We start from the raw sequence: 13,182 nt of genomic DNA on the forward strand, positions 1-13,182 counted from the left end.
CATTCTGAATTTCACTGGAGCCCTTTTGTCTTTTTTCAACACGTTGAAGAATTTATGGCACTTGTTGGATGACCGTGAGATGAACCTCAACAGGGCGGCTATGTGGCCAGTCAGTTTTTGCACTTGTTTCTTGCTGGTTAATACTTCAGGTATCCCTTCAATGGCTTTGATTTGATCGGGGTTTACCTCGATGCCTCTTTGTGATACCAGTAAAGCAAGGAACATGCTCGAGGTTACACCGAAAGCACATTTTTCGGGGTTCAATTTCATGTCGTACTGCCTTAGAATGCTGACGACGTCTTTTAGGTGGTCGATGCGATCTTCTTTCCTTTTTGATTTGACCAACATGTCATCGATGTAAACTTCTGTTGTTTTGCCGAGTTGATCCTTGAATATCTTGGTGACCAGTCTTTGATACGTTGCCCTTGCGTTCTTCAACCCGAATGGCATGATCTTGTAACAGTACGTTCCCTGATGGGTGATGAAAGTAGTCTTTTCCTGGTCCTCCTCCTCCATGAGGATCTGGTTGTAACCTGAGTAGGCGTCCAAGAAGCTTAACAATTCGGGCCCCGCTGTTATGTCGATGAGCTGATCGAAATGAGTCTTTCGGGCAAACCTTGTTTAGGTCCGTGAATCTACGAACATCCGCCATTTTTCGTTTTTCTTTTTTATCATGACCATATTGGCGACCCATTGGGGATATTTTAATTCTCGGATAGAACCGTTAGCGAGCAATTTGTCCACCTCATCACTAACGGCCTCGTTGATTGCGGTGTTGAATTTTCTTATTACTTATCGTACTGTGGGGTAGAGTGGATCGATGTTCACCCTGTGCGTGGCAACGTCTTTCGGGATACCCGGCATATCTGCATGGGAGAAGGCGAACAAACCGGCATTGTCAATTAAAAATTTATGAAATTTACCTGGTTTCGAGAGTTTGTGTCCGATGTAGGCCTTTTTGCTGTTGTCGCTGATGTCCAGTTGGACGGGGTCGAGGTCTTCTACCATTGACCCTATGGCTTCGATGTCGAGGTCCTTGATGATGTCTTTTTGTACATCGAGTCTGGTCCCCGACTTTGGTAATTACTATGCTTCTGAGTCTATTCCCTTTAACTGTTGAGTGTATGTCGCGCCCTCGTTTTCTCGCGAAATCGGGTTTGTGACATTTGGGAGGACAACTCGTTTCCTTTCGGGAATTGGATTTGAATTGAAGAGTCGCCACCTAATGATTTAAGTGCATTAGGACACTAGGAGGGGTTTGTTTTGAGTAACCAGAGATTGGGTAAGGGATTTAAACTATCCCAAGGGGAAGGTGTTAGGCACCCCTCAGGATCCACTAGTATGGTTCCCGGCCAAACTATTGTTGTGACTTAAATGCAAATAACGCATAGGCAAATAAAGGCTTCAAATAAGATGGGACTTTCACGTAATGGTTACAAATAAACAAAAGTAAGAAAAAGGAACTAAAAGAGTTGATTTTTTTTTAAAAAAAAGAGATTTAAAAGAAACAAAGAAACAAAGGGAAGGGGGGTCCTAGGTTTATTAATAATATGGATCACCCCACACAACATCCGGTAATCACTCCTCAGTGAGGGGCTACACGTGATGTTATCGCGTGGTCATCATATCCATATCTACCATTTCCCATCTCGTTGAGGTATTAAAGCGCGGAATGGTCTCGTTTACTTATTACTTGATATTACCCGTCCCCATCTTATCAGCCCGGAGGCATTTGAGACTACTAATCCTAAAGGGAGGAGGTATTGGGCTTATTTGTGGTTTCCAAAAGGTAAAAAATACTAAGGCGACAAGCGAAAACATATACTCCCTTCGTTTCAATTTATGTGAACCTATTTCCTTTTTAGTCCGTGCCAAAAAGAATGACCTCTTTCCTTATTTGGAAATAATTTACCTTTACACAATGATTTATAGCCACACAAAATATATGTGCCTCATTTTACACCACAAGATCAAAAGTCTTCTCTCTTTTCTTAAACTCCATGCCCAGTCAAATGAGTTCACATAAATTGAAACGGAGGGAGTATATAGCAAGTATGGGGAAGCACATAAAACAAATAAGGCTCAAACAGACCTCCTTAAATCAAAGAAAAGCATATAGTTTAGCATGTCTTACACGTACTGATTAGGGTCTGATTAAACTTAAAAGTTGGGCAAACTGATTTATTGCACATTTCAAATAAGAAGCCCGAATCAAGCCTACCTGCTGGTTGTAGTTAATAAAATCTGATTCAGTTCATAAACTGTCATATGGCTTGCCTAAGTGTTAGACGGAAACATATAGGCATGCTATCTACTGATTTCAGAAAAGATGAAGTATACTGATTTTAGAAAAGGTTGTCATTTATTCAGGAAAGACGAGTTTTGATAAAAGATCATAAGTTTGGCAGACGTTAGACAATGATTTTAGATTTGTAGGCGAGTGAGACGTTTCAGACTTGGTTATTAATTCCTATAGGCATGCTTTCTAGGCGTTGTTGACTTTAAACACTTTTACAGATATAGCAAGAGTGCAGAAATCCTATAGGCATGGCATCTAAATGTTGTACTTCGTTTAAGACTATGAACATGATATCTAAATGCAATTAGTTATTTAAGCCCTATAAACAGGTTTGCCTAGTGACAGATGCATATACCGGATTCGGATTTTCAGTTAACTATGAGCATGGCATCTATATGAGAGATGCAAAAATTTAACTATAGGCAGTATATCCATATGAATGTAGAATTTCAGAAACCCATAGGCAGGATATCTATATGAGTGCAGAATTCCTTATAGGCATAGTATCTACCTATGAAAGTGCAGAATTCCTATAGGCAGGATATCTATGTAAGATGCAGAAATCAGAAATTCCTATATGCATAGTATCTACAAATGAAAGTGCAGAATTCCTATAGGTAGGATATCTATATGATATGCAGAAATTAGAAACTCCTATAGGCAGGATATCTATGTGATATGCATAAATCAGAAATTCCCTGTGAGCAGGATATCTACCCCTTTTACATACATAATTATTCCCCCCTTTTTTCACTAGCCATCCCCAATAGTTTATTACAAAGTTATTACAGTTCAAAAAAATAAAGTAAAGAAAATACATCAGAGGTGGAAAATTACAACCAAGGAGAGCCTGATTTAGAATTCCTGTCTGAAGTATGAAGTAAACCAACTCCAAAGATCATGTTTCAAAGTCTTCCTCCTATTTGGGTGTGTCAAAGTTCCCTAAGAGTTTCATAAGAACTACGGGTAGTGCTTACACCCAAATGTATCACCACATTAAGCCAAAGTGCAATGTGGAAGTGCCAGCCCTCAGGTGACCAAGTTCAAAGGGAACTCAAGGTCCCAAGGCAAGGCTCACAATAGGGGGGCAGAACTTAGGAACTAAGAGAGAGTACAAGTGCAGAATTCTGAAAGGGGGAAAGAGGAAGGGAAACAGTACACATAGGGATATAGGGAATGGGGAGTTGCAAGAGTTAAAAAGCAGGTTAGTGGGCATAATCCAACAATGGGAGATGCTGGCACACCCATAAGCCTAATGGAACACATTGTTTAGAGGTTAGGATCCCCTAAGGGATCAAGTTCAAACCATAGACAATAACTTGCATATTGTCATGTTTTAAACTGCAATTCAAAGCACATAAAGGGAAATAGGGAATAGAGATTCATAGCAGAAATAAGCAAAAGGAAATCAACATGCTAGTTTAAGTATTTAACTCTGCAAAAATAGTAAAGTGAAAACTGTAAGTAAACACATTGTGGTGATGCTGAAGTTAAATTAGGACATACCAGTTTCAAAGAAACAAACAGGAAAAAGCAGTAGTCTTGTAAAAGTCAGAATGCAGACAAGAAGGAAGAATTCTATTATGTGAGAGTGAAAATTCAGAAGAGATTTTGATGTTATGCAGTCTGAAGTGTAGTGAATAAAGGTCGTGCCTTTTATAGTGTGAAAGTCATGAGGAAATAAGGTAAGAAAATATTTTGAAAACTGATTGTCAATCAACTACACAAGGCCTCCCTTAATTAAGGGATTCAGATTCAAACGGGTATAAACCAATTAAGGAAAGAAATTAATCAAACACTTTGTGCAAAGTAGGCAATTAGGGGTGAATACATAAAAGTTATTTATAGACAGGGTTTTAAAATACATGATTTGTGCAAATAAGGTAAGAGGATCAATTAACGGCCAGTAAATCACAAGGTCTGAAATTTGGTATGAATGAACCAAGTCAAAAAAGATGAATAAGGGTTTTACTTAAGTCGAGTAAAAGAGGAAATCAGTAAAAAGATGAAAAGAATCAATCAAGCTATATTCAAAAGGAAGTTTGCACTAATTGCAAATTCAAAAGCTACTTTAAAGGGAAGTCTATTATATATAAGGAGCATACGAACATGTTAAGCATGAAGGAAGACTGTAGTGTCATTGTAAAGTCAGTAGAAAATCCAGTATAGAAACGTTTAGCAAAAGGTCAGAGTCATATGAAAGCAAGGAATGAGTCTGAAAGAGTTAGGAGTTTTGAAATAAACCCTAAGTTCAATCAAATCACATAATAAAGCTTGGCAGAACCCCCCAAATTCTAGGGTTTCCACATTGAATCAAGTACAGAGATAAGAAGGCAAGTAGTTGAAACAGGCTCAGAGGTTTCAAAGTTGAAACCTCTTGCATGCCTCTTTCATCAACAGAAACTCATAAGAAAAATATGATAGCAAAGTAACATGCGGAACACAGTAGAAGCACTCAAAAGAAAAACACTGATAGGAACAGTAAAAGAAACATGCTTAAGAGATTTTTCAGAAGAAACTTAAACAAGGCTTAATAGAAGGAAAATAAGGAAACTTAAGAACTTAGCAGGAAAATACAGTAGGAGAAACATGCTGGAACATAGTAGAAGACAAAAATATAAGAACACAGTAGAAAAGCACATGAGAGCATATTATGGAAAACATGGTAGAAGAACATACAAGCATGGAGTATATAAAACTCAATAAAGAACATACAAGAACGGAGTGTAAAAACTCAGTAGAAGAACATACAAGAACGGGGTGTAAAAACTCAGTAAAAGAACATACAAGGTAGAAGAAAACATAAGAACACAGTAGAGGCAAATAAACACAAAAGACAAAGGAGAGAAAGTCAGAGAAACACTTAAACATTTTCAGAAAATCCTAGATCGGAAACGAAGTGGTTTTGAAAGTAATTTTTGAAAGAAAAGTTAGGGAAATCGTTTGAAAACTCAAAGAGAGCATAGATACACAATGGATCTAAAGAGATTGGAGAAAACCTCAAAGGGTTAGGGTTTTAGAAGAACCCAAGAAATGAGAAAGGCTTTGAAAAGGTCACCGATCTGAGCCGGAGAGGTCAGAATCAGGATCAAACTACCATGGTACGTCGGAGTAAATACGGAGATGGCCGTGGAACCTTGAATCGACAGAGGTCTGGGTGCAAACCTTCAAGGTTAGGCCTCGAATCTTCAGGTATCAGGCGCGTGAGAGCAAGAGAAGGTGAGTATAAGACTCTCATAGCCTGAGAAGCCATGGATTCCGGTGGGTTTCAAGGTAGAAGTGATGGTAAGAGGCGGTTAGTGTTTGGGAATGTTCGAGAGAGTTTGAGAGTTCAGAGGCGGATGGTAGGTGAGAAATGAGAAGGTTAGGGTGGTTGTTTGGGTTTAAAAAGGTAAGAGTGAATAGGGGCCGTTGATCGCTGAGATCAACGGCCAAGATGAGAGGGGTCTGGGTCGGGTAGGATTTAATCGGGTCAGGGGGTAATTTAGAAATAGGGCTGGGTAATTTGAAATTGCAATTGGGTTCAATTGGGGGTTGATTTGGGCTATAATTGAAATGAAATACGGCTAGTATTTAAATAGCCACTTTTCCCCTTTTCATTTTATAAAAAATAGTAAATGATTTCTGGCAATAAATTAAAGGTACTAAATTAATTAACAATATATAAATATTAAATTAAAAATACTGGGATCAATTTTGTCATTATAAATGCAATTAAATCTTAAAATAGGCTAAAATTGCAATTATGTGCAATTTGATTTTAAAATACTCAATAAATTTGTAAAAAGTTTGCAAAAATTACCCTAGATATATTTTGGTATAAGTATAAGAATAAAATAAAGGAGTTACCAAAAAAATGATAATTTGGGAAATAATTATTGGTTTTTTTCTGATAAAATAAGGCGATAAATTGATTTATAAATCTTTTAAAAATTAGAAAAATAATGAAACACTTGTACGTGATTATATATGCATACATATGCTATTTTGAAAGTATTTTGCATATGAAAAATAAACAGGAAAAAATTGGGTATCAACAAGTGCCCTTCTTTACCCGGGAAGGATGAAAAAATTATCTGGTAAAGATATTATGGCCAATTTTGACCAAACGGAATGGTTTGAAGCACTTGACCGAGCTCTGGCTCCTGAGCTGCCTACATATCCCTGGTCTTACAGGAATCAAGCCATATGTAGTTCACGATTCATCGGCGGAGTATGCCGATGGGAGGTTTTCCAAGAACGGACGCAATATTTGGGTTAGGATAGATGGTTAAAGTCTAATAGGGTTGCGGGAACTGGAGCGGGATTGCTCCTGCTGAGATGGACATTGCTCATTGGTTTACCTGCAAATGAACCATATGTTGTGCGGAAATTTAAACATGATGCAAGTTCCTGTCAGACCATGAAATGTTGTCTTTGGACGGTTAGGATGACGTCCTCAGACCATGACGTCCCGGGCTATAAAGCATATGATAAGGATTCGCAGGCCATGAAGTGGTGCTCTCGGGCTATGAGAATGATGCCTTCGAACTATGAGGCCTTTGAATAATGATATGCAAAAGATAAAAGGGGTCCTCAGGCCATGGCATGGCGTTCTCAGGCTATGAAAATGGTGCCTCCGAACAATGACGCCTTCGGATGATTTGGCAATCTTTCAGCCTATGAGGTGCAGTAGGTGGCGATCTTTCAGCCGATGCAAGATGTAAATGAAGTGGTGATCTTTTAGCCATGCAAGATGTAAATGAAGTGGCGATCTTTCAGCCATGCAAGATGTAAATGAAGTGGCGATCTTTCAGCCGATGCAAGATGTAAATGAAGTGGCGATCTTTTAGCCATGCAAGATGTAAATGAAGTGGCGATCTTTCAGCCATGCAAGATGTAAATGAAGTGGTGATCTTTCAGCCATGCAAGATGGAGGTAGAGCTTAACATCGGAAGGTAGAAAGGTAGCCTTATACAATGCAGAGAATGCAGATGGAGACAGAGCTTAGTCTCGGAAGGTAGAATGGTAGCCTTATGCAATGCAAAGAATGCAGATGGAGGTAGAGCTTAACCTCGGAAGGTAGAATGATCGCCTTATACAATGCAGAGAATGCAGATGGAGGTAGAGCTTAACCTCGGAAGGCAGAATGGTAGCCTTATGCAATGTAGAGAATGTAGATGGAGGTAGAGCTTAACCTCGGAAGGAAAAATGGTAGCCTTATGCAATACAGATAATGCAGATGGAGGTAAAGCTTAACCTCGGAAGGCAGAATGGTAGCCTTATGCAGGAAGTAAAAATGGCAAATTGCAATAGAGTTTTCTTAGCTGATAGCGGATTGCGGTATCATGATTGTTGGGGATATTGTGCCTGCTGGGGGCACTGTTGTGCGGATAGCAGTTGCGAGCAAGTGCAATGGTTCAGAGAGTTGCATTTCTAAACTTTGTTAGTGAGCGTATAGTATATTTGATGATTTTGCAACTCAAGTGCCTGTATCCAAAGGAAAATCGTGAGTTTGTATAGGGGAAAAGGTTAGTTCGTATCCCCGTTGGCTTTGCTTGACCTGCTCAGCTTTGATCCGACGATACCGTATATATCACTGGGGTAGCGTTGCTAAACAAGGCAATTTTAGTAATAAATATGCATGATTTAGTAAAAGCATAACATAAGTACATAATTAAGAATAGTTCTCTTTAGATGAACCGACGACTGCGATGTGGTTCAAGACATTGAAACTTCTCTTGCTCTGGAATTTTGAGGGTCCTCCTCAAAATTCTGCCCCAGTTTACTGGGTTGTTGCTTCTGATGGCTGTTAATGATAAATGGTTGGAATCAACTTCGGAATTTTAAGGGTCCTCCTCAAAATTCTGCCCCAGTTTCCAATAGCGGGGGAAATGGAAATTTTATTGAATTTGTGACCGAACCCATAGGGTTGCCTACGTATACCCTCTTAAACAGGAATCAGGTCAGGCGTAGTTCAAATTACATCATAAAAGAAAGCATAAAAGTTACACATAGTATCGCTTGACTGCGTCTGAATTGATTGACTTTGGCCAAACTTCTCTATCCATTTCGGCAAGTATGAGGGATCCTCCTGTCAGAACCCAGTGGACCATGTACAGATCCTGCCAGTTGGGAGAGAATTTCCTTTTGGCTTCATCTTGATGCAAAAATTTTTTCTTTAACACCAGCTGCCCTGGTGTGAATTGTCTCGGTTTGACTCTTTTGTTGAAGGCTCTGGACATTTTGTTCTGATAGAGCTGACCATGGAAAATTGCATTCATTCTATTTCCATCTATAAGAGCTAGCCGCTCGTAACGATTCTTCACCCATTTTGCATCGTCTAGCTTTGCTTCCTGTAAGATTCTTAATGAGGGAATTTCCACCTCGGTGGGAATGACTGCCTCTGTACCGTATACCAGCATATAGGGGGTTGCTCCTGTCGATGTGCGGACTGTGGTGCGGTATCCCAATAAAGCAAATGAGATCTTCTCATGCCACTGCTTATGCTTCTCTATCATTTTCCTTAGTATCTTCTTGATAATCTTGTTGGCGGCCTCTACGGCTCCGTTCATCTGAGGTTTGTAAGCTGTAGAATTCTTGTGTTTGATCTTGAAGGTTTCACACATGACTTTCATCAAATCACTATTGAGGTTGGAGCCATTATCAGTAATGATTGACTCTGGAATTCCGAACCGACACATGATATGGTCGCGGACGAAATCCGCCACGACTTTCTTAGTCACTGCCCTGTACGATGCTGCTTCAACCCATTTGGTGAAATAATCAATTGCTACTAGGATAAACCTGTGCCCGTTTGATGTGGCGGGTTCGATTGGTCCGATAACATCCATTTCCCAGGCGGAGAATGGTGACGACGACCTTGTTGCATTAAGCTTATTTGGAGGCACCTTTATCATATCTGCATGTATCTGGCAGCGGTGGCACTTTCGGACATACTGGATGCATCTGTTTCCATAGTCATCCAAAAGTAACCAGCTCGGAGTATTTTCTTTGCTAAAACAAAGCCATTCATATGTGGACCGCAGGTCCCTACATGAATTTCCTCTAATAGCCTGGATGCTTCCTTTGTGTCGACACACCTTAATAATCCCAAATCAGGAGTCCTCCATTGTGAAAGAAATTGTTGGATAACCTCCGAAGTGTGCGCTTCTAAATAGCGTTTGCGAGCTCTGGTATTCTCCCTTTGCCAAGTATTCCTTGATATCATGAAACCAAGGCTTTCCGTCTGCTTCTTCTTCGACATGAGCACAGTAAGCGGGTTGATCATGAATCTTTACCGGAATGGGATCAATGAAATTCTTGTCTAGATGTTGTATCATGGATGATAGGGTAGCCAGTGCATCGGCGAATTCATTCTGGACCCTGGGAACATGATGGAATTCTGTCTTTGTGAACCTCTTTCTCAACTCCTTCACATGATGCAGATAAGGGAGTATCTTGGAGTTCTTGGTTGCCCATTCTTCTCGGACCTGATATATAAGCAAGTCTGAATCCCCAATTACTAGCAACTCTTGGATGTTCATGTCAATGGACATCTTGAGCCCTAGGATGCAAGCTTCATACTCGGCCATATTGTTGGTGCAAGGGAACCTGAGTTTGGAAGACACTAGATAATGCTGACCGGTTTCTAATACTAGGACCGCTCCTATGCCAACTCCTTTGAAATTTGCTGCTCTATCGAAAAACATTCTCTAACCGTCATAGGATTCTGCAACGTCTTCTCCTATGAATGATACCTCTTCATCAGGAAAATATGTTTTCAGGGGTTCGTATTCTCCGTCCACGGGATTTTCAGCAAGGTGATCTGCTAGTGCCTGTCCTTTGATTGCTTTCTGAGTCACGTAGACAATGTCAAATTCACTCAACAGGATTTGCCACTTGGCCAGCTTGCCAGTGGGCATGGGATTCTGAAAGATGTACTTCAAGGGATCCATCCTTGATATGAGATATGTAGTATAGGCACAGAAGTAGTGCCTCAATTTCTGATCTACCAAAGTCAAAGCACAACAGGTTCACTCTAATAGAGAATACTGAGTCTCGTACGGGGTGAACTTCTTACTGAGGTAATAGATGGTCTGCTCCTTCCTCCCCGTTTCATCATGCTGCCCCAGAACACAATCGAACGCTCTATCCAATACTGCAAGGTAGAGTAATAGAGGTCTACCCGGCTCAGGCGGTACTAAAACTGGTGGTGTTGATAGGTATTCCTTGATTCTGTCGAAAGCTTTTTGGCAATCATCAGTCCATGTGGTAGCGACGTCCTTCTTCAACATCTTAAAGATCGGCTCACAGATGACCGTAGATTATGCTATGAACCGGCTAATGTAGTTAAGTCTCCCCAAGAAACTCATCACGTCCTTCTTATTCTTTGGCGGTGGCAATTCTTGAACAGCTTTGACCTTTGATGGATCCAGTTCTATTCCTCGGCGACTCAAAATAAACCCAAGTAGTTTTTTGGCAGAAACCCTAAATGCACATTTCGCGGGATTCAGTTTCAGGTTGTACCTCCGTAATCTGTTGCAGAACTTCCTCAAATCTTCCATGTGGTCAGTGGCTTTCTTGGACTTGATAATAACATCATCTACGTATACCCCTATCTCCTTGTGCATCATATCGCGGAAGATGGTAGTCATGGCCCTCATGTAGGTGGCCCCTACATTCTTTAACCCGAATGACATCATCTTGTAGCAGTACATCCCTACGGCATAATGAAAGCCGTTTTCTCAACATCTTCTTCGTCCATCTAGATCTGATGATATCCATCGAAGCAATCTACAAATGATTGCAACTCATGCTTGGCGCAATTATCGATCAAGATGTGTATGTTCGGCAAGGGGAAGTCATCCTTTGGACTGGCCCGATTGAGATCCCGGCAATCGACACAGACTCTGACCTTCCCTTCCTTCTTCGGCACCGACACAATATTGGCTAACCATGTCGGATATTCTACCACTCTGAGGACCTTAGCTTTGACCTGCTTAGTGACTTCTTCCTTGATTTTCGGACTCATGCCGGGTTTAAACTTTCTGAGCTTCTGTTTTATCAGTGGACATGTCGGATCAGTTGGCAGTTTGTGGGCCACAATAGATTTTCTCAAACCAGTCATGTCATCATATGACCAAGCGAATATGTCCTCATATTCCTTCAGAAATTCTGTGTATTCTTCTTTTTCTGACGGTGACAAATAAACACTAATCCGAGTTTCTTTGATATTTTTTGCATCTCCCAGGTTAACAATCTCGGTCTCGTCTAGGTTGGACTTAGGTCTGTTCTCAAAATTTTCAACCTCTTTAACAATCTCTTCCGGTATATCATCTTCCTCTGAATCTATGTTCGTTTGTTGTGTTGTCTCGTTGCATGTCACAGCATGGGTTCATCAAGATAGGTAATAGTAATGTTGTATAAGTAACGTAATGAGAGAAAATAATAAGAGTAAGATTTGTAAGGAAACCGAAATGCTTTGATAAATTTCATAACTATTTTGAACATTGGAAGATCTTATTGCAAAAATTCAAAAATGCGAAAGGAAAATCAACTAGTAAAAATAAAAGATAGTGCATGATGCTTTGTTCAGCCTTGCTACCCCGAGGCTTTCTGAGCTCTAGTGGTTCTGATAGTCCAATTGTTGAGGCGTGTTCCTTAGCTTACGGCCTGTATGGAAGGGCCTTCCTCCCCCTCCTCCTCGAAAATGACACAACAATCCATGTCATCTTCTTCTAGGAACAAATTTCTCACTGCTGCCAGTGCTTCCTCTTCTTCCGACCCATAGATAACATCGACCGGCTGGAAAGTCTGCTCCAAATGTGGTATTAGCTTCTCCAGTAGGTAGTAGCGCCATGGTGACGATCAGTTGTTGAATTCCTCCCAAGTATACTCGTATCCCAGACCGAAAGTGGTGCCATGTTTCTTCAGTTTGATCGGCTTGGCGATTCCTTGGAGGTTCTTGCCAAGTCCCTTTCCAGGCTCATATCTTCTCCAGTTCAATATGCTTTCAATTTTGTTGTCCCACCATTTGTCTTTATCAATGGCATTGACTTGCTCGATGTGGTGATAGGTTTTCCCTCCTATCTTTCTTCTTCCTCCAATCGCTGGGATGGTTTGGCGACTGTATATGGGATTGCTACCATCGCCGTGAATGATCACCTCTTGGTGATTCCACTCAAAATTCACTGCCTGATGTAGTGTTGACGCTACAGCCCCAACGACATGAATCCACGGTCGTCCCAACAGCAAGTTGTAAGATTTCGGCACGTCTATAACCTGAAAATCAACGACAAACCAAGTAGGCCCCATTTGCAAACACAGGTTAATTTCCCCAATGGTGGATCTTTGAGAACCGTCAAAAGCTTTGACGTTGATGGCCCCGTACTTGATCTCATGCAGACCCTTTCCCAATGTTCTGAGTGTTACCAACGAACAAATATTGAGGCTGGACCCTCCATCAATCAGGACCCTAGTGATAAAATAATCTTCGCATTGCACGGTGATGTGCAATGCTTTATTGTGACTCAACCCTTCTGGTGGCAACTTATCTTCATGAAAAGTGATCTTGTGACTTTCCAATACCTACCCTGCTATGTTTTCCCTTTCTCTTCCGGTGATGTCTCTTGGTACATATGCCTCACTCAACACCTTTAACAAGGCATTCTTATGTACGTTGGAACTTTGCAGCAAAGCTAGGATAGACATTTGTGCTGGTGTTTTGTTCAGCTGATCAATGACTAAGTATTCCTTGGCTTGTATGTTTATCCAGAGATCATCGGGCCCGGTTTCAGTGATGGTCGGCCGACTAAAGGCCTGCTTACTCGACTCAACTAAATGCTCTGGAGTATAAACCCTGCCGGTTCTTGTCATACCCTATGCCGCAACTATTTCCCCAA

The 13,182-nt window shown here is 40.8% G+C and overlaps 1 protein-coding gene across 1 annotated transcript; it reads right to left on the reverse strand.

Moving 5' to 3' along the window:
• Window positions 1-8,286: 8,286 nt before the first annotated feature.
• LOC138877680 (uncharacterized) lies at window positions 8,287-8,703 on the reverse strand. The gene has a single exon (XM_070157308.1). It carries the CDS (start codon window positions 8,701-8,703, stop codon window positions 8,287-8,289), a length of 417 nt encoding a protein of 138 aa, XP_070013409.1.
• Between the last annotated feature and the right edge of the window lie 4,479 nt (window positions 8,704-13,182).

Source organism: Nicotiana sylvestris, chromosome 9 (assembly GCF_000393655.2).
Source record: "Nicotiana sylvestris chromosome 9, ASM39365v2, whole genome shotgun sequence".
Taxonomy (NCBI): domain Eukaryota; kingdom Viridiplantae; phylum Streptophyta; class Magnoliopsida; order Solanales; family Solanaceae; genus Nicotiana; species Nicotiana sylvestris.

Coding starts and splice junctions, on each gene's coding strand:
- LOC138877680 (XM_070157308.1), bottom strand. CDS start 8,703: ATGCTGGTATACGGTACAGAGGCAGTCATTCCCACCGAGGTGGAAATT.